The sequence below is a fragment of the Anomaloglossus baeobatrachus genome, chromosome 3 (genome assembly GCF_048569485.1).
Source record: "Anomaloglossus baeobatrachus isolate aAnoBae1 chromosome 3, aAnoBae1.hap1, whole genome shotgun sequence".
NCBI lineage: Eukaryota > Metazoa > Chordata > Amphibia > Anura > Aromobatidae > Anomaloglossus > Anomaloglossus baeobatrachus.
In genome coordinates this window covers 115,783,222-115,807,817 of record NC_134355.1, presented here as the reverse complement: position 1 = coordinate 115,807,817, position 24,596 = coordinate 115,783,222, and the positions used below count along the sequence as shown (strand labels likewise).

Below are 24,596 nucleotides of genomic sequence, written 5' to 3'. Positions count from 1 at the left end.
AAAGGTTAGCGGGCACTTTAGAATTATCTTGAAATTCCACCTGAAAGCCAAATATCCAAAACGTTTGGTGAGTAGTATTATACAATCATAATACACAGTATATGAAAGTCTGTAAGAGACCGAGAATAAAACAACATGTAAAGATCAAGAAAGCTTGACTATTAACCCTAGAACAGTGATGGCGAACCTATGGCACGTGTGCCACCAGGGGCACGCAGAGCCCATTCTGCTGGCACGCGCGCTGTGTCCTCATCCTGCCGCTTTGATCTGCTGGTGCGGTGGCGCCGGCAGATCAAAGCTGTGTTGGAGCGGAGGAGACATTTCTCCTCGCTCTGACACTCCTCCTCTCCCAAGCTGCAGGTGTGTTGCCTAGGAGACTGAGGAGCGTCAGTGAGCGGTGCCGGCGTAATGAGGTCTTCTGGCCGCGTGGGAACTGAGGACCCAGCGGCGCACAGCGGTGGAGCGTGTGCTGGGAGGTGAGTTGTATGTTGTGTTTTTTTTTTTTTATAACTCGTGTGCGGCTGTGCCAAGGTGGGGATGGGGGGGGGGGGGGGCAGTGTCAGAATGGGGTGGGGGAGAACACACATGCCAGCATGGGGTGGAAAAACACACATGCCAGCATGGGGTGGAAAAACACACATGCCAGCATGGGGTGGAAAAACACACATGCCAGCATGGGGTGGAAAAACACACATGCCAGGATGGGGGGGGGGGAAGAGACACAATGCATGCCAGGATGGGGAAACTATACATGCCAAGATGGGGAAACATACATGCCAGGATGGAGGAAACATGCATGGCAGGATGGGGAAACATACATGCCAAGATGGAGGAAACATGCATGGCAGGATGGGGAAACATACATGCCAAGATGGAGGAAACATGCATGGCAGGATGGGGAAACATACATGCCAAGATGGAGGAAACATGCATGGCAGGATGGGGAAACATACATGCCAAGATGGAGGAAACATGCATGGCAGGATGGGGAAACATACATGCCAAGATGGAGGAAACATGCATGGCAGGATGGGGAAACATACATGCCAAGATGGAGGAAACATGCATGGCAGGATGGGGAAACATACATGCCAAGATGGAGGAAACATGCATGCCAGGATGGGGAAACATACATGCCAAGATGGAGGAAACATGCATGCCAGGATGGAGGAAATATGCCATGATACGGTACATTTACCAGGAAGGGGAACATGCCAGGAAGGTGGACATTTACCAGGATGGGGGTAAATTAACCAGGATTGGGAACATTTACCAGGATGGAGGACATTTACCAGGAATGGGGTATATGCCGGGATGAAGGAACATTTACAAGGATGGGCAATATGCCAGGATGGAGGACATTTACCAGGATGAGGTATATTTACCAGGATGGGGCCATGATGGGGATATACTAGAATGTAGGAAATAGATATCAGGATGGGGGAAATGTTTACCAAGAAGTGGCCCAGGAAGGGGGACATAACTACACAATGAAATAAGAGGGGAGTAACTCGTTTGTCTTTATGGGATTTCAAGATGTTCAGACTTTGAAATGTAGGTGTGGATTACAGGGTGACATCTGATTGCATTTCATGCTAAAATCTCTGTCTAATATGCGGCAATTTATTCCAGAAAGATCAATCCAACTGCTGTGTCTGGAAAGGGCTCAGCTTCCATGTGTGGTAAGCGTGATGCCCCCTGCTGAAGAGAAGACTGCAAAGGTAAGGTTAAAATCAACTATTTACATAACAGGATTGGTTGGCACTTCGGAAAAAAAATTGGGTTTAGGGCTACAGTTTGGGCACTCGGCCTGTAAAAGGTTCGCCACGACTGCCCTAGAACGTGCAACATAGAAATCAACCATAGAAATCAAGTAACGTAGCAGGCCTGCGAAGGCCCTTCTAGGGTTAAACATTTCCTGTTACAATACAGAATGTGCTGGTCTTACCATACTTTTCTTTTTTTAAAATGTAGCCTTCTAAAAATGGTACCCGTTACCTTCCCTGACATTTCTATTTTGCCAAAAATGTGTATTGCCCAGGAAATAATTCTGGAAAATTTATTTTTCTATAACTATGAATTGTCAGTAAGAGATAAATGGCATAACTGGGTGTTACCATTCCCCTTGACAAAGCGGTGTGTCCCTACACATTCTGACCTTGCGCTATCAGTGCTGTCAGTGTCAGAATGTGTAAGGACACCCCCGAGTGGTGACAGATACAATTCTAGGAGGGATAAAAGAAAAACGGCCCTAAGAAAACAAGATCCAGACATCTCATATTATGGCCAATGCAATTACTTAGTAAAATAGACAAATCCGTAGAGGTGACATTTCCTCTTTAAAACCTAATTCACATTTTGAATTCATTTTAATTCATTTTAAGCAAAAATGATAAATAAGAGGTGTAAAGTATTTTTCAACATTAAGGCTTCACACCTCCACAGTAGGAATAAGGGGCCTGAGTCATTAACGCTTTTATGTCAGAATTCTGGAGTAAAAGTTTTGACGTCCCGACTCATTTAATTCATGACAAGCTGTGACTGGAGTGAGACTTCTGACATAGTGCAAGGAGGTGCTCGCCACTCCTCAGACGTCCTCCTCTTCATCAATCAGGAGGGACCACCTAATCAGGACCCATGTGAACAATGCAGGTCTTGCACAAGTATTTAAACTGTGATTGATTTAGGATGATATACTGCCACCTTCTGGACAAGGGCAATATTACACTACAGTTCAAAAGTTAGGGGTCACTTATATATTTCCTTATTTTTTAAAGAAAAGCACTTTTTTTTTTTAAAGAAACTAACATTAAACAGAAATACACTCTATACATTGTTAATGTGGTAAATGACAATTCTAGCTCCAAACATCTGTTTAATGCAATAGTTACATAGGTGTATAGAGGTCCATTTCCAACAACCACCACTCCAGTGTTCTAATGGTACACGGTGTTTGCTGACTGTGTTAGAAGGCTAATGGATGTTTAGAAATCCCTTGAAAACCCTTGTGCAAGTATATTAGCAAAGGTGAAAACAGTTTTGCTGATCAGAGAAGCTATAAACCTGACCTTCCTTTGAGCTAGTTGAGAATCTGGAGCATTACATTTGTTGGTTCCATTAAACTCTCAAAATAGCCAGAAAAAGAGAACTTTCATGTGAAACTCGACAGTCTATTCTTGTTCTTAGAAATGAAGGATATTCCATGTGAGAAATTGCCAAGAAACTGAAGATTTCCTACAACGGTGTGTACTACTACCTTCAGATGAGTGGACAAACAGGCTCTAACCAGAGTAGAAAGAGAAGTGGGAGGCCGCGCTGCACAACTGAGCGACAAGTACATTAGAGTCTCTATTTTGAGAAATCAACGCCTCACAGGTCCTCAATTGGCAGCTTCATTAAATAGTACCTGCAAAACGCCAGTGTCAACATCTACAGTGAAGAGGCGACTCCGGGATGCCGGCCTTCAGGGCCGAGTGGCAAAGAAAGAGCCATATCTGACACTGGCTAATAAAAAGTAAAAGATTAATATGGGCAAAAAAAAAAAAAAAAAAAAAAAAATCACAGATATTGGACAAAGAACATTTGTGAGATGCAGAACTACTGAAAAGATGCTGGAAGAGTGCCTCACGCCATCTGTCAAGCATGGTGGAGGTAATGTGATGGTCTGGGGTTGCTTTGATGCTGGTAAAGTGGGGGATTTGTACAATGTAAAAGGGATTTTGAATAAGGAAGACTATTACTCCATTTTGCAACGCCATACCCTGTGGACAGCGCTTGATTGGAGCCAATTTCATCCTACAACAGGAAAATGACCCAAAGCACACATCCAAATTATGCATGAACTATTTAGGGAAGAAGCAGACAGCTGGTATTCTATCTGTAATGGAGATGCCAGCCCAGTCACCAGATCTCAACCCCATTGAGCTGTTGTGGGAGCAGCTTGACCGTATGGTACGCAAAAAGTGCCCATCAACCCAATCCAACTTGTGGGGTGAGGGGGAAGCATGGGGTGAAATATCTCCAGATTACCTCATCAAATTAACAGCCAGAATGCCAAAGGTCTGCAAAGCTGGAATTTCTGCAAAGGAGCATTCTGTGCCGAAAGCAAAGTTTCAAGAAGAAAATTATTATTTCAAGTAAAAATCATTATTTCTAACCTCGTCAATGTCTGGACGATATTTTCTATTCATTGCGCAACTCATTTGATAAATAAAATTGAGATTTTTCATGGAAAAGACAAAATTGTCTGGGTGATCCCAAACTTTTGAATGGTAGTGTATATTTAATCACAATTTAGGACAAAAACTTTATACGTTCACAAATATAGGTTGTTTTTGTTAACACTTTACATGAACAATGATATCTCAAGCCATAAAAGGGCCTCATTAGAGGTTTAGGACCCTTCTGCTTCACACAGACACATTGAAGTTTTTCTTCTGACAGATTCCTTGTGAATTGGACAGTGGAGCTTCTCAATTGGAATTCAGAGACACTAAGGTACTCCTCCTCTGCGAGTGCAGCTTCCTGAGGGATATGATGGCTCCATACACCCAGTCCTACAGAGCCTTCACTGGAGAACACAGGCGGTATAGATCGATGCTAGATCTTATCTCCACAGCATCCATTATTCTGTATAGTAAAAATCAGATGTAATAAACTCACCTCTTTTTGATTCTCTTCAAATTTGGCAAATGCTACATACAGATTCTCATCCATGTGATCCTCGCCAAAAAACTCCACAGCGCGCTCATAAACTTTCCGGCCGTGCGCTATATAACCGTGCTTTTCTTCAAATCGGGCGTACTTAATCCAGTTCTTTACATCAGGGTGTACAATGACAAGTGCACATGTATTAAGGAAAATCTGCACAAAGTCCAGCAAATAACATAAATGATCTGCTTGAAATGCCAGAAATGATGCAAAACACTTGTGCAACTCGTAATTACACCAAAAATGTGCATCTTTTGTCTCTCAGCAGTTATACAAGCAGCACTAATATAGATCAAACTCACAATTCAGCACAGAGTTTAAGAATTAACCTCCGCTGCATGGCAGCCGGTCCAGAAACGCTCCAAAGACATAGGGGAAGATGCATCAAGATATCAGTTGCAACATTTTTGCGTAACTCCAAACTTTTGCACAAAAACATTGCAACTTTTGGCGTTTACATGCAAGTCAATGGCCAGCTACACCAATATGGGAGTGGCGTGGGCAAGAAGAAGGGAATTTTGTTTACTTACCGTAAATTCCTTTTCTTCTAGCTCCTATTGGGAGACCCAGACAATTGGGTGTATAGCTTCTGCCTCCGGAGGCCACACAAAGTATTACACTTTAAAAAGTGTAACCCCTCCCCTCTGCCTATACATCCCCCCGTGCATCACGGGCTCCTCAGTTTTGGTGCAAAAGCAGGAAGGAGGAAACTTATAAATTGGTCTAAGGTAAATTCAATCCGAAGGATGTTCGGAGAACTGAAACCATGAACCCAGAACAATTCAACATGAACAACATGTGTACACAAAAGAACAACAGCCCGAAGGGAACAGGGGCGGGTGCTGGGTCTCCCAATAGGAGCTAGAAGAAAAGGAATTTACGGTAAGTAAACAAAATTCCCTTCTTCTTTGTCGCTCCATTGGGAGACCCAGACAATTGGGACGTCCAAAAGCAGTCCCTGGGTGGGTAAAGAATACCTCGGTAATAGAGCCGTAAAACGGCCCCTTCCTACAGGTGGGCAACCGCCGCCTGAAGGACTCGCCTACCTAGGCTGGCATCTGCCGAAGCGCAGGTATGCACCTGATAGTGTTTCGTGAAAGTGTGCAGACTCGACCAGGTAGCCGCCTGACACACCTGCTGAGCCGTAGCCTGGTGCCGCAATGCCCAGGACGCACCCACGGCTCTGGTAGAATGGGCTTTCAGCCCTGAAGTAACCTGAAGCCCAGAAGAACGGTAGGCTTCTAGAATTGGTTCCTTGATCCACCGAGCCAAGGTTGACTTGGAAGCCTGCGACCCTTTACGCTGGCCAGCAACAAGGACAAAGAGCGCATCCGAGCGGCGCAGGGGCGCCGTACGAGAAATGTAGAGTCTAAGTGCTCTCACAAGATCTAACAAGTGCAAATCCTTTTCACATTGGTGAACTGGATGAGGGCAAAAAGAAGGTAAGGAGATATCCTGATTGAGATGAAAAGGGGATACCACCTTAGGGAGAAATTCCGGAACCGGACGCAGAACCACCTTGTCCTGGTGAAACACCAGGAAGGGGGCTTTGCATGACAGTGCAGCTAGCTCAGACACTCTCCGAAGTGATGTGACTGCCACTAGGAAGACCACCTTCTGCGAAAGGCGTGAAAGAGAAATATCTCTCATTGGCTCGAAAGGTGGTTTCTGAAGAGCCGTTAGCACCCTGTTCAGATCCCAGGGTTCTAGCGGACGCTTGTAAGGAGGGACTATGTGGCAAACTCCCTGCAGGAACGTGCGGACCTGCGGAAGCCTGGCTAGACGCTTTTGAAAAAACACAGAGAGCGCCGAGACTTGTCCCTTAATAGAGCCGAGAGACAAACCCTTTTCCATTCCGGATTGAAGGAAGGACAGAAAAGTGGGCAAGGCAAATGGCCAGGGAGTAAAACCCTGATCAGAGCACCAGGATAAGAAGATCCTCCACGTCCTGTGGTAGATCTTGGCGGACGTTGGTTTCCTGGCCTGTCTCATAGTGGCAATGACCTCTTGAGATAACCCTGAAGACGCTAGGATCCAGGACTCAATGGCCACACAGTCAGGTTGAGGGCCGCAGAATTCAGGTGGAAAAATGGCCCTTGAGACAGTAAGTCTGGACGGTCTGGTAGTGCCCACGGTTGACCCACCGTGAGATGCCACAGATCCGGGTACCACGACCTCCTCGGCCAATCTGGGGCGATGAGGATGGCGCGGCGGCAGTCGGACCTGATCTTGCGTAACACTCTGGGCAGTAGTGCCAGAGGAGGAAATACATAAGGCAGCCGAAACTGCGACCAATCCTGAACTTATGCGTCTGCCGCTAGAGCTCTGTGATCTTGAGACCGTGCCATGAATGCCGGGACCTTGTTGTTGTGCCGGGACGCCATTAGATCGACGTCCGGCGTTCCCCAGCGGCAACAGATCTCTTGAAACACGTCCGGGTGAAGAGACCATTCCCCTGCGTCCATGCCCTGGCGACTGAGAAAGTCTGCTTCCCAGTTTTCTACGCCCGGGATGTGAACTGCGGAGATGGTGGAGGCTGTGGCTTCCACCCACAGCAGAATCCGCCGAACTTCCTGGAAGGCTTGCCGACTGCGTGTGCCGCCTTGGTGGTTGATGTATGCCACCGCCGTGGCGTTGTCCGACTGAATTCGGATCTGCCTGCCTTCCAGCCACGGCTGGAACGCCTTTAGGGCTAGATACACTGCCCTTATCTCCAGAACATTGATCTGAAGGGAGGACTCTGGCTGAGTCCAGGTACCCTGAGCCCTGTGGTGGAGGAAGACCGCTCCCCACCCTGACAGACTCGCGTCCGTCGTGACCACAGCCCAGGATGGGGGTAGGAATGATTTCCCCTTCGACAAAGAAGTGGGAAGAAGCCACCACTGAAGGGAGGCCTTGGCTGCCCGAGAAAGGGAGACGTTCCTGTCGAGGGACGTCGACTTCCTGTCCCATTTGCGGAGAATGTCCCATTGAAGTGGACGCAGATGAAACTGCGCAAATGGAACTGCCTCCATTGCTGCCACCATCTTCCCTAGGAAGTGCATGAGGCGCCTCAAGGGGTGCGACTGGGCTCGAAGGAGAGATTGCACTCCTGTCCGTAGTGAACGCTGTTTGTCTAGCGGAAGTTTCACTATCGCTGAGAGAGTATGAAACTCCATCCCGAGATATGTCAGCGATTGGGTGGGTGTCAATTTTGACTTTGGGAAATTGATGATCCACCCGAATCTCTGGAGAGTCTCCAGAGCAATGTTCAGGCTGTGTTGGCATGCCACCCGAGAGGGGGCCTTGACAAGGAGATCGTCTAAGTAAGGGATCACCGAGTGTCCCTGAGAGTGTAGGACTGCTACCACTGTTGCCATGACCTTGGTGAAGACCCGTGGGGCTCTCGCCAGGCCGAAAGGCAGCGCCATGAACTGAAGGTGTTCGTCCCCGATGGCGAAACGCAGGAAGCGCTGATGCTCTGGTGCAATCAGCACGTGGAGATAAGCATCCCCGATGTCGATTGATGCTAGGAAGTCTCCTTGGGACATCGAGGCGATGACGGAGCGGAGAGATTCCATCCGGAACCGCCTGGTTTTCACGTGTTTGTTGAGCAGTTTGAGGTCCAGAACGGGACGGAAAGATCCGTCCTTTTTTGGCACCACAAACAAGTTGGAGTAAAAACCGTGAGCCCATTGCTGAAGGGGAACAGGGATCACCACTCCTTCTGCCTTCAGAGTGCTCACCGCCTGAAGAAGAGCATCGGCTCGCTCGGGGGGGCGGAGATGTTCTGAAGAAACGAGTCGGAGGACGAGAGCGGAACTCTATCCTGTAACCGTGAGACAGAATGTCTCTCACCCATCGGTCTTGGACACGTGGCAACCAGGCGTCGCAAAAGCGGGAGAGCCTGCCACCGACCGAGGATGCGGTTTGGGGAGGCCGAAAGTCATGAGGAGGCCGCTTTGGGAGCGGTTCCTCCGGCGGTCTTTTTAGGACGTGACTTAGACCGCCATGAATCAGAGTTCCTCTGACCCTTCTGTGGCCTGTTGGACGAGGAGAATTGAGACCTGGCTGCGGGCCGAAAGGACCGAAACCTCGATTGTACCTTCCGTTGTTGAGGTCTATTTGGTTTGGACTGGGGTAAGGACGAGTCCTTTCCCTTGGATTGTTTAATGATTTCATCCAATTGCTCGCCAAACAGGCGGTCGCCAGAAAATGGCAAACCGGTTAAGAACTTTTTGGAAGCAGAGTCTGCCTTCCATTCACGTAGCCACATGGCCCTGCGGACTGCCACCGAATTGGCGGATGCTACCGCCGTACGGCTCGCAGAGTCCAGGACAGCATTCATGGCGTAGGACGCAAACGCCGACGCCTGAGAGGTTAAGGACACAACCTGCGGAGTAGAGGCACGTGTGACTGCATTAATCTCAGACTGACAAGCTGAGATAGCTTGGAGTGCCCATACGGCTGCGAATGCCGGAGCAAAGGACGCGCCGATAGCTTCATAGATGGATTTCATCAGGAGCTCTATCTGCCTGTCAGTGGCATCCTTGAGTGATGCACCGTCTGCCACTGCAACTATGGATCTAGCCGCCAGTCTGGAGATTGGAGGATCCACCTTGGGACACTGAGCCCAACCCTTGACTACGTCAGGGGGGAAGGGATAACGTGTGTCATTAAGGCGCTTAGTAAAGCGCTTATCTGGAAAAGCTCGGTGTTTCTGGACTGTATCTCTGAAGTCGGAGTGATCAAGAAACGCACTCCGTATACGTTTGGGAAACCTAAAATGGAATTTCTCCTGCTGAGAAGCTGACTCCTCAATCTGAGGAGTTGGAGGAGAAAGATCCAACACCTGATTGATGGACGCTATAAGGTCGTTTACTATGGCGTCCCCTTCAGGTCTATCAAGGTTGAGAGCGGCGTCAGAATCAGAGCCCTGATCTGCCACCTCCGCTTCATCCTCCAGAGAGTCCTCATGCTGAGACCCTGAACACTGTGATGAAGTCGAGGAAAGCTCCCGGCGAGCCCGCTTAGCCGGTCTGGGACTGCGGTCCGTGTCAGAGTCCTCACCGTGGGACCTATGAGTCGCCCCAGGAGCACTTTGCTGCGCCGACCGAGGGGGGCCTGAGGGAAAAGGTTCAAAAGTGCCCGGGGCCTGTGTTACAGGTCTGGACTGCAAAGCTTCTAGTATCTTAGCAGACCATTTATCCATAGACTCAGAAAGTTTGTCAGCGAATACTGCAAACTCTGTCCCTGTCACCTGGACAGTGGCAGCAGGTGGTTCCACCTGGGCCGAGGGTCCCACCAGTGGCAGAGGCTCCGGCTGAGTGAGTGTCACAGGGGCCGAGCATTGCACACAATGAGGGTAGGTGGAACCTGCAGGTAGCATAGCCGCACATGAGGTACAGGTTGCAAAGTAAGCCTGTGCCTTGGCACCCTTGCTTTTTGCGGACGACATGCTGTTGTCTCCTCTTAGAGCAATCAGAGAGGGTATATAGCCAAAGCACTAGTGCGGCCGTACAGAGTAAATGTATACAATATAATCATATAAATATACACTTCGGCACCCAGGGGGGCAAGCACCTAGTAACAGGTGCGCTTACCGACCGCCCTCAGCGTTTGTGTGACCACCAGATTCCCTGCCTGTGCCTCCCAGAGCTGTGGAGCTCGTCTCAGAAGTTCTCCAGCGTCAGAAGTGCTGATAGGAATGGCTGCCAGCGTTCTGAGAGGAGGAGGGAGCCGTGGGCGTGCCTTAGAAAGTGCGGGAATCTGGTGCCCCACGGTGCTCAGTGAGGGGGGAGGAGGATACTAAGTATGCTCCAGCCCTCAGCGCTGACGTCCAGTGCAGCGTCCCGCCCTTACCCCTGACTGGCAGGCCCGGGGGCGGGAATATGCGGTACTAGGCCGCAAAAGCCGGGGACTAAAGTTATAAGCGCGGCCGGCAAACAAGCGCGGTCAGCGCGGTAGTCCCGGCGCGCAAACACAACCAGCAGCTGCTGCAGCGTCCATTAGACAGGCGCTCTATGCGCCGTCCCCAAGGGGACACAGAGTACCTCAGAGGAGCAGGGCCTGTCCCTGACGATACCCGGTCTCCTGTCCAGCAGATTCCCCCAGGGGCTGCGGAGGGAGCACGGTCCCAGTGCATGGTGACCGTTTAGGATCCCACTTCACCCAGAGCCCCTAAGGGATGGGGAAGGAAAACAGCATGTGGCTCCAGCCTTTGTACCCGCAATGGGTACCTCAACCTTAACAACACCGCCGACCAGAGTGGCGTGAGAAGGGAGCATGCCGGGGGCCCTGTTATGGGCCCTCTTTTCTTCCATCCGATATAGTCAGCAGCTGCTGCTGACTAAATTGTGGAGCTTGCGTGCATGTGTGCCTCCTTCAACACAAAGCATAAAAACTGAAAAGCCCGTGATGCACGGGGGGGTGTATAGGCAGAGGGGAGGGGTTTACACTTTTTAAAGTGTAATACTTTGTGTGGCCTCCGGAGGCAGAAGCTATACACCCAGTTGTCTGGGTCTCCCAATGGAGCGACAAAGAAATTCCCTTCTTCTTTGTCGCTCCATTGGGAGACCCAGACAATTGGGACGTCCAAGAGCAGTCCCTGGGTGGGTAAAACAATACCTCAATAAAAAGAGCCGAAAACGGCCCCCTCTTACAGGTGGGCCACCGCCGCCTGAAGGACTCGCCTACCTAGACTGGCGTCTGCCAAAGCATAGGTATGCACTTGATAGTGTTTCGTGAAAGTGTGCAGACTAGACCACGTAGCTGCCTGACACACCTGCTGAGCCGTAGCCCGGTGCCGCAATGCCCAGGACGCACCCACGGCTCTGGTAGAATGGGCTTTCAGCCCTGAAGGAAGCGGAAGCCCAGAAGAACGGTAGGCTTCGAGAATCGGTTCCTTGATCCACCGAGCCAAGGTTGACTTGGAAGCCTGCGAACCCTTACGCTGGCCAGCGACAAGGACAAAGAGCGCATCTGAACGGCGCAGGGGCGGCGTGCGAGACACGTAGAACCGGAGTGCTGTCACTAGATCCAAAGAGTGCAAATCCTTTTCACACTGGTGAATTGGATTAGGGCAAAATGAAGGCAAGGAGATATCCTGATTGAGATGAAAAGGGGATACCACCTTAGGGAGAAATTCCGGGACCGGACGCAGAACCACCTTATCCTGGTGAAACACCAGGAAGGGGGCTTTGCATGACAGCGCTGCAAGCTCAGACACCCTCCGGAGTGATGTGACTGCCACTAGAAAGGCCACCTTCTGCGAAAGACGTGATAAAGAGACATCCCGCAGCGGCTCGAAAGGTGGTTTCTGAAGAGCCGTTAGCACCCTGTTAAGATCCTAGGGTTCCAGCGGACGCTTGTAAGGTGGGACTATGTGGCAAACTCCCTGCAGGAACGTGCGGACCTGCGGAAGCCTGGCTAGGCGCTTTTGAAAAAATACGGAGAGCGCTGATACTTGGCCCTTGAGAGACCCGAGTGACAAATCCTTGTCCATTCCGGATTGAAGGAATGAAAGAAAAGTGGGTAAGGCAAACGGCCATGGAGGAAAACCGTTATCAGAGCACCAGGATAAGAAGATTTGCCAAGACCTGTAATAGATCTTGGCGGACGTTGGCTTCCTGGCCTGTCTCATGGTGGCAATGACATCCTGAGATAACCCTGAAGACGCTAGGAGCCAGGACTCAATGGCCACACAGTTAGGTTGAGGGCCACAGAATTCAGATGGAAAAACGGGCCTTGTGACAGCAAGTCTGGGCGGTCTGGAAGCGCCCACGGTTGACCCACCGTGAGATGCCACAGATCCGGGTACCACGACCGCCTCGGCCAGTCTGGAGCGATGAGAATGGCGCGACGGCAGTCGGACCTGATCTTGCGTAACACTCTGGGCAGCATCGCCAGAGGAGGAAATACATAAGGCAGTCGAAACTGCGACCAATCCTGAACTAACGCGTCCGCCGCCAGAGCTCTGTGATCCTGAGACCGTGCCATGAATGCCGGGACTTTGTTGTTGTGCCGTGACGCCATGAGATCGACGTCCGGCGTCCCCCAGCGGCGACAGATCTCTCAAAACACTTCTGGGTGCAGAGACCATTCCCCCGCATCCATGCCCTGACGACTGAGAAAATCTGCTTCCCAGTTTTCTACGCCCGGGATGTGAACTGCGGAGATGGTGGAGGCTGTGGCTTCCACCCACTGCAGAATCCGCCGGACTTCCTGGAAGGCTTGACGACTGCGAGTGCCGCCTTGGTGGTTGATGTATGAAACGGCAGTGGCGTTGTCCGACTGGATACGGATCTGCCTGCCCTCCAGCCACCGATGGAAAGCCAATAGGGCTAGATACACTGCCCTTATCTCCAGAACATTGATCTGAAGGGAAGACTATCGGAGTCCAGGTTCCCTGAGCCCTGTGGTGGAGAAAAACCGCTCCCCACCCTGACAGGCTCGCGTCCGTGGTGACCACAGCCCAGGTTGGGGGTAGGAAGGATTTTCCCTGCGATAGAGAATTGGGAAGGAGCCACCACTGAAGTGACGTCTTGGTTGCAAGGGAAAGAGAGACATTCCTGTCGAGGGAAGCCGACCTCCTGTCCCATTTGCGGAGAATGTCCCATTGGAGTGGCCGTAGATGGAATTGCGCGAACGGCACTGCCTCCATCGCTGCCACCATCTTCCCCAGGAAGTGCATGAGGCGCCTTAAGGGGTGTGACTGACTCCGAAGAAGTGATTGCACCCCTGCCTGCAGAGAAAGCTGTTTGTCCCGCGGTAGCTTGACTACCGCTGGCTGGGTATGAAACTCCATCCCGAGGTAAGTCAGTGATTGGGTCGGTGTCAACTTGGATTTCGGGAAGTTGATGATCCACCCGAACTGCTGGACAGTCGCTGGACAGTCGCCAGAGCGACGGTAAGGCTTTGTTGACACGCCACCCGAGAAGGGGCCCTGACTAGGAGATCGTCTAAGTAGGGGATCACCGAGTGGCCCTGAGAGTGCAGGACCGCCACGACGGATGCCATGACTTTGGTGAAAACCCGTGGGGCTGTCGCCAGGCCGAAAGGCAATGCCACGAACTGAAGGTGTTCGTCCCCGATGGCGAAACGCAAGAAACGTTGATGTTCGGGTGCGATCGGCACGTGGAGATAAGCATCCTTGATGTCGATCGATGCTAGGAAGTCTCCTTGTGACATCGAGGCGATGACCGAGCGGAGAGATTCCATCCGAAACAGTCTGGTTCTCACATGTCTGTTGAGTAGCTTGAGGTCCAGAACAGGACGGAATGATCCGTCCATTTTTGGCACCACGAACAAGTTGGAGTAAAAGCCGCGACCACGTTCCTGAAGGGGAACGGGGATCACAACTCCTTCTGTCTTCAGAGCGTCCACTGCCTGAAACAGTGCGTCGGCCTGAGCGGGTCGGAGAGGTTCTGAAGAAGCGAGCCGCCGGACGAGAGCTGAACTCTATCCTGTAACCGTGAGACAGAATGTCTCTCACCCATCGGTCTTGAACATGTGGCCACCAGGCGTCGCCAAAGCGGGAGAGCCTGCCACCGACCGAGGATGCGGCTAGGGGAGGCCGAGAGTCATGAGGAGGCCGCCTTGGAGGCAGTGCCTCCTGCGGCCTTTTGGGGGCGTGACTTGGACCTCCACGCATAGGAGTTCCTCTGGCCTTTCTCCGGCCTGCTGGACGAAGAGGATTGGGGCTTGGCGGAGGGACGAAAGGACCGAAACCTCGATTGGATTTTTCTCTGCTGAGGTCTCTTAGGTTTGGACTGGGGTAAGGAGGAGTCCTTTCCCTTGGATTCCTTAATAATCTCATCCAATCGTTCGCCAAACAAGCGGTCGCCAGAAAACGGCAAACCGGTTAAGAACCTCTTGGAGGCCGAGTCTGCCTTCCATTCGCGCAGCCACATGGCCCTGCGGACTGCCACAGAGTTAGCGGATGCAACAGCTGTACGGCTAGCAGAGTCCAGGACTGCGTTCATGGCGTAGGATGAAAAGGCTGACGCTTGAGAGGTCAAAGACGCAACTTGCGGAGCAGAATTACGTGTGACAGCATTAACCTCAGCCAGACAAGCCGAGATAGCTTGGAGTGCCCACACGGCTGCAAAGGCCGGGGCAAAAGACGCGCCCGTGGCCTCATAAATGGACTTCACCAGGAGCTCTATCTGCCTGTCAGTGGCATCCTTTAGCGATGAGCCATCTGCAACCGATACCACAGATCTAGCCGCCAATCTAGAGACTGGGGGATCCACCTTGGGACAGTGAGCCCAACCCTTAACAACTTCAGATGGGAAGGGGTAACGCGTGTCAGTGAGGCGCTTAGTAAAGCGCTTGTCCGGAACCGCTCTAGGCTTCTGGACAGCGTCTCTGAAGTTAGAGTGATCGAAAAACGCACTGCGTGTACGTTTGGGGAACCGAAACTGGTGTTTCTCCTGCTGAGACGCCGACTCCTCTACAGTAGGAGGCGGGGGAGAGAGATCTAACACCTGGTTGATGGACGAGATAAGATCATTCACTAAGGCGTCCCCTTCAGGTGTATCAAGGTTAAGGGCGACGTCAGGGTCAGAGCCCTGAGCTGCGACGTCCGCCTCTTCCTCCAGAGAGTCCTCAAGCTGGGAACCCGAGCAGCGTGAAGAAGTCGGGGGAAGATTCCCAGCGAGCCCGCTTAGCCGGTCTAGGACTGTGGTCCGGGCAGGAGTCCTCCACCTGAGACCTAGGGCCCAATCTGGGAGCGCGCTGCGGCGCGGACCGAGAGGGGCCTGGCGGCGACGATCCAACAGGGGCCGGGGCCTGTGAAAGGACCGGTCTGGACTGCAAAGCTTCTAGCAGCTTCGCAGACTATTTGTCCATGGACTGAGCCATGGATTGTGAAAGTGACTCAGAGAGTTTCTCAGCAAAAGAGGCGAACTCTGTCCCTGCCGCCTGGACAGGGGGAGCAGGGGGGGGTCTACATGAGCCGAGGGGCCCACTAGTGACCGAGGCTCCGGCTGAGCAAGCGAAACAGGGGTTGAGCATTGCTCACAGTGAGGGTAGGTGGAACCCGCAGGTAACATAGCCCCACAAGAGGTACAGGCCGCAAAAAAAACCCCTGTGCCTTAACAGCTTTGCTCCTTGTGGACGACATGCTGTTGTCCCCTAGGAGAGTGATCACTGAGGGTATATGGGAAAAAAGGGGTATACAGCCCGACCGAACAGATAGATAGATAGATAGATATCTCTCTCATATATATATATATATATATATATATATACATACATACATACATACATACATACATACATACATACATACATACATACATACATACATACATACATACATACATACATACATACATACATCTATTCCGGCACCCTAGGGGGACCAGCACCGGGTGACCGGTGTGGCTTACCGACCGCTACCAAGCGGAGTGTGTCCTCCAGATTCCCTGCCTTAGGTCCCCTGGAGCTGCAGAGCTGTTCACTGAGAATCCTCCACCGGCAGAATGCCAAAAAATGGCTGCCGGAGCTCTCAGGGGAGGAGTGGAGCCGTGGGCGGCGCCAGGAAAGTGCGGGAATCCGGGGTCCCCACAGTGATCAGTGAGGGGGGAGGAAAACATGCAGGATGCTCCAGCCCTCACATCCGACGTCAGGTCGGTAATCCCGCCCTTACCCCTGACAGGCAGGCCCGGGGGCGGGATTTTTGCGATGAAGCCGGGGACTAAATTTGAGACCGCGCCCGACAAGCAGGCCCGGTCGGCACGGAAGTCCGCCGGCCTTCTCAATTCAGCAGCTGCCGCAGCTTCCGGGAAGAAGGTGCGCTCCCTGCACAGTCCCCAATGGGGACACAGAGTACCTTTGAGTTGCAGGGCCCGGTCCGAGGTTGAATAGACTCCGGTCCGGCAGGTTCCCACAGGGGCTGCGGAGGGAGCACGGTCCCAGTAAATGGATGACCGCTTAGGATCCCACTTCTCCCAGAGCCGCTAAGGGATGGTGAAGGAGACGGCATGTGGCTCCAGCCTTTGTACCCGCAATGGGTACTTCAACCTTAACAACACCGCCGACGTAGTGGGGTGAGAAGGGAACATGCCGGGGGCCCCGTGGGGGCCCTCTTTTCTTCCAACCAACATAACTAATATGAGAATGCATGAGTGGATGTGTGCCTCCTTCCACACAAAGCATAAAACTGAGGAGCCCGTGATCCAAGGGAGGGTGTATAGGCAGAGGGGAGGGGTTACACTTTTTAAAGTGTAATACTTTGTGTGGCCTCCGGAGGCAGAAGCTATACACCCAATTGTCTGGGTCTCCCAATGGAGCGACAAAGAAAAAGCGTAGTTATGTCCACCCATCAAATACAGAAGTTACGTCACTACAGTTCACATACGTTTCTAGCAGTGGTGTATGCTGGTACCAGACAGGCCAGATACATCAATTAATGTTTGATACTTAATGAACCAGTTCATTACCCCAGCGAGCACGTCATTAAGACTTAGATTGTGAGCCACACGGGGGACAGTGATGATGAGGTCTATAAAGCGTTGTGGAAAATGTTGGCGCTGTATAAGCAGACAGAGTTAAATATAGTTACTCAGTCTTAGATAGTGATGAGCAAACCCGAACTATAAATTTCAGGGTCCGTACCGGGCACCTAGTGTCTGTACTTGGACCCCGAACATTGACTTCTCAGAGACGTCCGTGTTACTGTTCGGGTCTGGCCACCCGGATAAAGGGCTAGGTGGCTGCAAAAGGAAGCAAAATGGCAATCAAAGCAGAACAATTTTGAGTTTCCTTGTCGCTGTCCCACCGATTCCAGGTCCACTCATTAAACCTTATGACTATTCACCGCTTCCTCCGCCCACCGTCTGATTGGTTGCAGTCAGACTGTGCCTCCATGCTCTGTGGGGAAGCAGTGAATAGTCATAAGGTTTAATGAGCGGACCTGGAAGCAGTGTGACAGCCACGTGGAAACTTGGTAAGTACAACTGTCCTGTTTTAACTCCCAAGTTGATTCCTTTTGCCGCCCCATAGCCTAGCTCTTACTAAAGCAGGCTTTACACACTACGATATTTCTAGCGATATCATACGCTAAAGGTGCGTTCGACGTCACGGCGACGTCACTAAGCGGCCGGCCAATCAAAGCGGAGGGGCGGAGATGAGTGGGACGAATATCCCGCCCACCTCCTTCCTTCTTCATTGCGTGCGGGACGCAGGTAAGGTGAGGCTCCTGCGGTGTCACACACAGCGATGTGTGCTGCTGCAGGAACGAGGAACAACATCTATAAACAACCATTAACAATTTTTGGTTTTAGGACGACCTCTCCATGGTGAACGATTTTCACCACTTTGGAGGACGTTTAAGGTCGCTGGTAAGTGTTACACGCTGCGATACCTTTAATGACGCCGGATGTGCGTCACTAACGACGTGACCCCGACGATAACACATTAACGATATCGTAGAGTGTAAAGCCCCCATAACACCACGTTATAGCACTAAAGTTCAGGTCCCCATAGACTTATATGGGGTTTGGGCTCAAGTTCGGTCTCGAACGGGACTGGACCAGGTGAACCCGAACATCTGCAAGTTCACCCATCTCTAGTCTAACTTTTCTTTTTTTTTTAAGGCTCGATTGACAATGTGGACGTAGTTTTCATTATTCAGACTTTGGGGAAATTCATAATTTTGGACTTTGCATATGTGCCAATTCATGCAACATTGTGCTCCAGTTTCATTAATTTGGCACAAAAACTGCACACCCAAAGGAAAAAAAAAACCCAGAAAAAACAAATGAATTAATAAGGATCTTTGTGTCCCCAACCATGCCAGACGAGTGTATATGACATGCCTAGTTTACAGCTGGAAGGACCCAGGGGGTCAAGTATAATTGGGTATTTATTGGTCGGCTTTCCTGAGCCAATCAGCATTCCAAGAATTGTTCCCGGTAATTGTCAGCTACTCCCCAACCACACACAAACAGGTTATCTTTAAAGTATTTCCAAATATACTTTTTAGTTGGGCGTCAGGTATGTATATGGAAAAAAGCAAAGGTTTGTTTTGCATTAGAAAGGATATATCTTTCATATATGGAGCGTGCTCTGTCCACCTCCTTGTAACGAAGCTCAAAATTGATGAAGGAATGCCAGGCTTGTTCCTCAGGCTGCCACTCCATCCAGCGCTCAAACACTTGCCTAGTCCCAGCCACGTTGCCCAGCATCTCTTCCATGTAGGTGTATTTATACCTTTAAAATGAAATATGAAATGCGGTACACTGAGGTCCCATGTCACAAACAGGTTGGACACTGTAAGCTTCAGGGGTAGGTTGCTTACCAGAACTGGTTGACTCTGGGAAGAATGGTGATGGCTCTATCCCAGATGTTACGTGCATGGTTAACCTGGCGATTCTTCATCTCCATTTCGGCGTACTTGAGCCATAATGTAATATTCCTGTGATCCACATCTAAGGCTCGTTCGTATATCGATCGTGATCTATGGAAGGGGGAAAAAAAAACACAATTTATAAAAGATGAAAGTATGACGGATACGTTACCCTTAACCTGTGGATTGATGGGATTAAAGTTAGACACAATTTACATAGATTTGTGTTTAACTACTTTTGTCCCAGAATATCACTTTAAAAAAAAAAAAAAAAATCTGTAAGGACTCTTTTATTGCCATCATCTTGGATACATACAGCTTTTTGATCACTGATTTAATTCTTGTCAATACTTTACTCAGAGTCCGTAAAATTATGACATCAATTTAGGGATTAGTTTTGTGTGACAAATTGTCATGTTCAAGTATAACTTGTTTGAATACATGTGGCTTTTTAAAAAAAAAAAAAACAAAAAAAAAACAGCAAACAAAAAAACCCAAAAAACTAAAAACACATTGCTAACCATTCACTAAAGCAGATCTACCATATTCCCTATATTCTGCTGCTCGATCCAACAAACGACAATACTTAATCTATAGTTTTTTACTTCACTAATTATGCTGCTTCTTATCCCATTTTTAGTAGAAAAGATGAGAAAAGAGAAAAAAAACAAAACCCAAAACTTAGCAACAATGGCACTTATTTTGTATTTGTATTGTTATGGCTTTCATCGTGCAGGATAAAAAAAAAATATAATAAGTTCACACTATGAGTCAATGCGATTACAGCAACTAAGATCTTTAGATTTACTACTTTTGCACCCCACAAAAAAAGAATAAAAATAGAACTTAATATTTGGTACAGAAACCTGTTTTCAATTACAGAGGTCAGACGTTTTCTGTACTTCTTGACCAGGTTTGCACACACTGCAGCAGAGATTTTGGCCCACTTCTTCATACAGGTCTTCTCCAGATCTTTCAGGTTTCGTGGCTGTCGCTGGGCAATCTTGAGTTTCAGCTCCCTCCAAAGATTTTCTATGGGGTTCAGGTCTGGAGTCTGGCTAGGCCACTCGAGGAGCTTGAAATGCTTCTTATGAAACCACTCCTTAGTTGCCCTGGCTGTGTGTTTTGGGATCTTCCTCAATTTGCAGCATAAGTAATTAAATAGTTTTATAGTATTAGCTGTTACAGATGAGGCGGTACTAAATATATGTTTTTTTCTTCCAGCCTATCATTAGGCTTCATTTAGACATCAGTGATTTTTCTTGTAAGCAAAAGTCATTTTCATCATTGATAATTCGTTTTTTTTGGATTTTTTTTATGTGTATGAGAAGACTTCCCAACCTTCTATAAAACAAACTATAAAAATCAGATAGCGTATAGTTGGAGTATACGTGCTGTATGATATTATCTTGGACCTCTAGACTTAGAAGACAGAAGGGAACAGAATTCCTACACAGAAAACGGACTTTGAATCAAGCCTTATCCTGTTGGTTAGTATTTTAGAACTTGCCTCTGGAAGGATCTATTAGGCTCTGGTTTATAAAAGACCTAAAGGCCTTAAGCATTTGGGTGCTTCAGCTCCATGTGATTGTTGAGGAAAGATGATTGAGTGACAAAAGGCGCTCTCTGCCTTTGTCAAAACACCTTACACGCTGCAGTCACTCTTGACCACGGCATGTAAGGAGTTAGCAGAGATGTTGCAGATTCTAGCCTTGCTACCTTCATGCTGATGTGTCCCTGCTTACAGTGGGGAGTAGGTAGGGTGACAATGATTAAGCCTGGGGTACACAATGATGGTTGGAAAACAGCCCAGCCTTTATATACACTAATGGAAATAGGCATTAAGGATTTGGAAAATAAAGTAAAGTAGTCACAAGAAGCTCATGGGTCTTCACCAATGACATCTAGTGGTGCACTTACCTTTGAACCTCTTTGAGACTTTCCTCCCATTGTGCATACTTTATCCAGTTGCTAATAACAGTTCTATTTTTCCTGATGTTATCTTCAAAAGTCTGAAGGTGAAAAAAAATTTAATCAGAAATATTGAAATTGCAGGAGCCCCAAGGTGCTGTGTCCTGACGCGTACGCCTTGTTTTGATGAATCCACCGCGAAACGAGTGTCAGGCGTAGGGGACACAGCACCTGGGGGCTGCTGCAATCTGGCCAAGCATTATTCAGGTAGTTGATTCCACTCCAAAGACATACAGATAGGGAATTTAGATTGTGAGCCCCAATGGGAACAAGTGTTCCTGATGTATGTAAAGCGCTGCGGAATATATTAGCGCTATATAAAAAAAATAAAGATTTAGCAACATTGGTTTTCTTACCATTCTATCTGGATATTCTTTATTATAGCTTCATCTACAAGCACTGATATTTCTTTGCAGTTCCCCCTCCGTATACCATCAGTATACTTTGTTACTTTTTTGTTTTATAAGCAGGTATAGGGATTGAACTATAGGTGCCCTTCACATACGGTATATTTATATATTATTTTGGATACTTAAGCGGGCTTTACAAGCTACAATATATCTAACGATGTGTCGGCGGGGTCACGTCGTAAGTGACGCACATCCGGCATCGTTAGTGTTGTTGTAGCATGTGACAGCTACGTGCGATTGAACGTTAAAACGTTCATCGCATACACGTCGTTCAATTGCTAAAAATTCAACGTGTGGTTGTTCAATGTTCCCGAGGTAGCACACATCACAGTGTGTGACACCCCGGGAACGATGAACACATCTTACCTGCGCCCCGCCGGCAATGCGGAAGGAAGGAGGTGGCGGGATGTTTACGTCCCGCTCATCTCCGCCCCTCCGCTTCTATTGGCCAGCTGCCGTGTGACGTCGCTGTGACACCGAACATCCCTCCCACTCCAGGAAGAGGATGTTCGCTGCCCACATCGAGGTCGTATGGACGGGTAAGTATGTGTGACGGCAAATAATAGTTTGTGCGACACGGGCAACAAATTGAACGTGCCGCACATATGATGGGGGCGGGTACGATCGCATACGAGATCGTATGTTGGATCGTAACATGTAAAGCAGGCTTTACAAATAACCTCTTACATCTTCTTTAAGCAGAAGCTTGTTTTAAGGTTTACACACACTGCACTTTAATTTTTTGCATATGACTGTTACACTTTTACACTTTTTTTTGTGAGGTGTTGTGAATCCCTGTTTGTTCTACTTGATAAGAATTTCCCTGTATTTTCACATATTTTTATTAAAACCGTTTTTTAAATTATATAATAAAAGAAGGGAATTTTGTTTACTTACCGTAAATTCCTTTTCTTCTAGCTCCTATTGGGAGACCCAGACAATTGTTTTTTGACAATTGGGTGTATAGCTTCTGCCTCCGGAGGCCACACAAAGTATTACACTTAAAAGTGTAAACCCCTCCCCTCTGCCTATACACCCCCCCGTGCATCACGGGCTCCTCAGTTTTGGTGCAAAAGCAGGAAGGAGGAAACTTATAAATTGGTCTAAGGTAAATTCAATCCGAAGGATGTTCGGAGAACTGAAAACCATGAACCCAGAACAATTCAACATGAACAACATGTGTACACAAAAGAACAACAGCCCGAAGGGAACAGGGGCGGGTGCTGGGTCTCCCAATAGGAGCTAGAAGAAAAGGAATTTACGGTAAGTAAACAAAATTCCCTTCTTTGTCGCTCCATTGGAAGACCCAGACAATTGGGACGTCCAAAAGCAGTCCCTGGGTGGGTAAAAGAATACCTCGGTAATAGAGCCGTAAAACGGCCCCTTCCTACAGGTGGGCAACCGCCACCTGAAGGACTCGCCTACCTAGGCTGGCATCTGCCGAAGCGTAGGTATGCACCTGATAGTGTTTCGTGAAAGTGTGCAGACTCGACCAGGTAGCCGCCTGACACACCTGCTGAGCCGTAGCCTGGTGCCGCAATGCCCAGGACGCACCCACGGCTCTGGTAGAATGGGCTTTCAGCCCTGAAGGAACCGGAAGCCCAGAAGAACGGTAGGCTTCAAGAATTGGTTCCTTGATCCACCGAGCCAAGGTTGACTTGGAAGCCTGCGACCCTTTACGCTGGCCAGCGACAAGGACAAAGAGCGCATCCGAGCGGCGCAGGGGCGCCGTACGAGAAATGTAGAGTCTAAGTGCTCTCACAAGATCTAACAAGTGCAAATCCTTTTCACATTGGTGAACTGGATGAGGGCAAAAAGAAGGTAAGGAGATATCCTGATTGAGATGAAAAGGGGATACCACCTTAGGGAGAAATTCCGGAACCGGACGCAGAACCACCTTGTCCTGGTGAAACACCAGGAAGGGGGCTTTGCATGACAGTGCAGCTAGCTCAGACACTCTCCGAAGTGATGTGACTGCCACTAGGAAGACCACCTTCTGCGAAAGGCGTGAAAGAGAAATATCTCTCATTGGCTCGAAAGGTGGTTTCTGAAGAGCCGTTAGCACCCTGTTCAGATCCCAGGGTTCTAGCGGACGCTTGTAAGGAGGGACTATGTGGCAAACTCCCTGCAGGAACGTGCGGACCTGCGGAAGCCTGGCTAGACGCTTTTGAAAAAACACAGAGAGCGCCGAGACTTGTCCCTTAAGAGAGCCGAGAGACAAACCCTTTTCCATTCCGGATTGAAGGAAGGACAGAAAAGTGGGCAAGGCAAATGGCCAGGGAGTAAAACCCTGATCGGAGCACCAGGATAAGAAGATCCTCCACGTCCTGTGGTAGATCTTGGCGGACGTTGGTTTCCTGGCCTGTCTCATAGTGGCAATGACCTCTTGAGATAACCCTGAAGACGCTAGGATCCAGGACTCAATGGCCACACAGTCAGGTTGAGGGCCGCAGAATTCAGATGGAAAAATGGCCCTTGAGACAGTAAGTCTGGACGGTCTGGTAGTGCCCACGGTTGACCCACCGTGAGATGCCACAGATCCGGGTACCACGACCTCCTCGGCCAGTCTGGGGCGATGAGGATGGCGCGGCGGCAGTCGGACCTGATCTTGCGTAATACTCTGGGCAGTAGTGCCAGAGGAGGAAATACATAAGGCAGCCGAAACTGCGACCAATCCTGAACTAATGCGTCTGCCGCCAGAGCTCTGTGATCTTGGAACCGTGCCATGAATGCCGGGACCTTGTTGTTGTGCCGGGACGCCATTAGGTCGACGTCCGGCTTCCCCCAGCGGCAACAGATCTCTTGAAACACGTCCGGGTGAAGAGACCATTCCCCTGCGTCCATGCCCTGGCGACTGAGAAAGTCTGCTTCCCAGTTTTCTACGCCCGGGATGTGAACTGCGGAGATGGTGGAGGCTGTGGCTTCCACCCACAGCAGAATCCGCCGAACTTCCTGGAAGGCTTGCCGACTGCGTGTGCCGCCTTGGTGGTTGATGTATGCCACCGCCGTGGCGTTGTCCGACTGAATTCGGATCTGCCTGCCTTCCAGCCACGGCTGGAACGCCTTTAGGGCTAGATACACTGCCCTTATCTCCAGAACATTGATCTGAAGGGAGGACTCTGGCTGAGTCCAGGTACCCTGAGCCCTGTGGTGGAGGAAGACCGCTCCCCACC

General features: G+C 49.6%; 1 protein-coding gene across 1 annotated transcript in view; it reads right to left on the bottom strand.

Moving 5' to 3' along the window:
* Positions 1-24,596, bottom strand: part of CRNKL1 (crooked neck pre-mRNA splicing factor 1) — a 92,200-nt gene that overhangs the window by 59,920 nt on the left and 7,684 nt on the right. Inside the window, exons 3-6 of the mRNA XM_075339391.1 lie at positions 20,963-21,054; positions 18,995-19,153; positions 18,740-18,906; positions 4,663-4,841 (exon numbers count right to left, since the gene is read on the bottom strand). Of these exons, the coding sequence (XP_075195506.1) occupies positions 4,663-4,841; positions 18,740-18,906; positions 18,995-19,153; positions 20,963-21,054 (597 nt within the window). The remainder of the gene's footprint in view (positions 1-4,662; positions 4,842-18,739; positions 18,907-18,994; positions 19,154-20,962; positions 21,055-24,596) is intronic.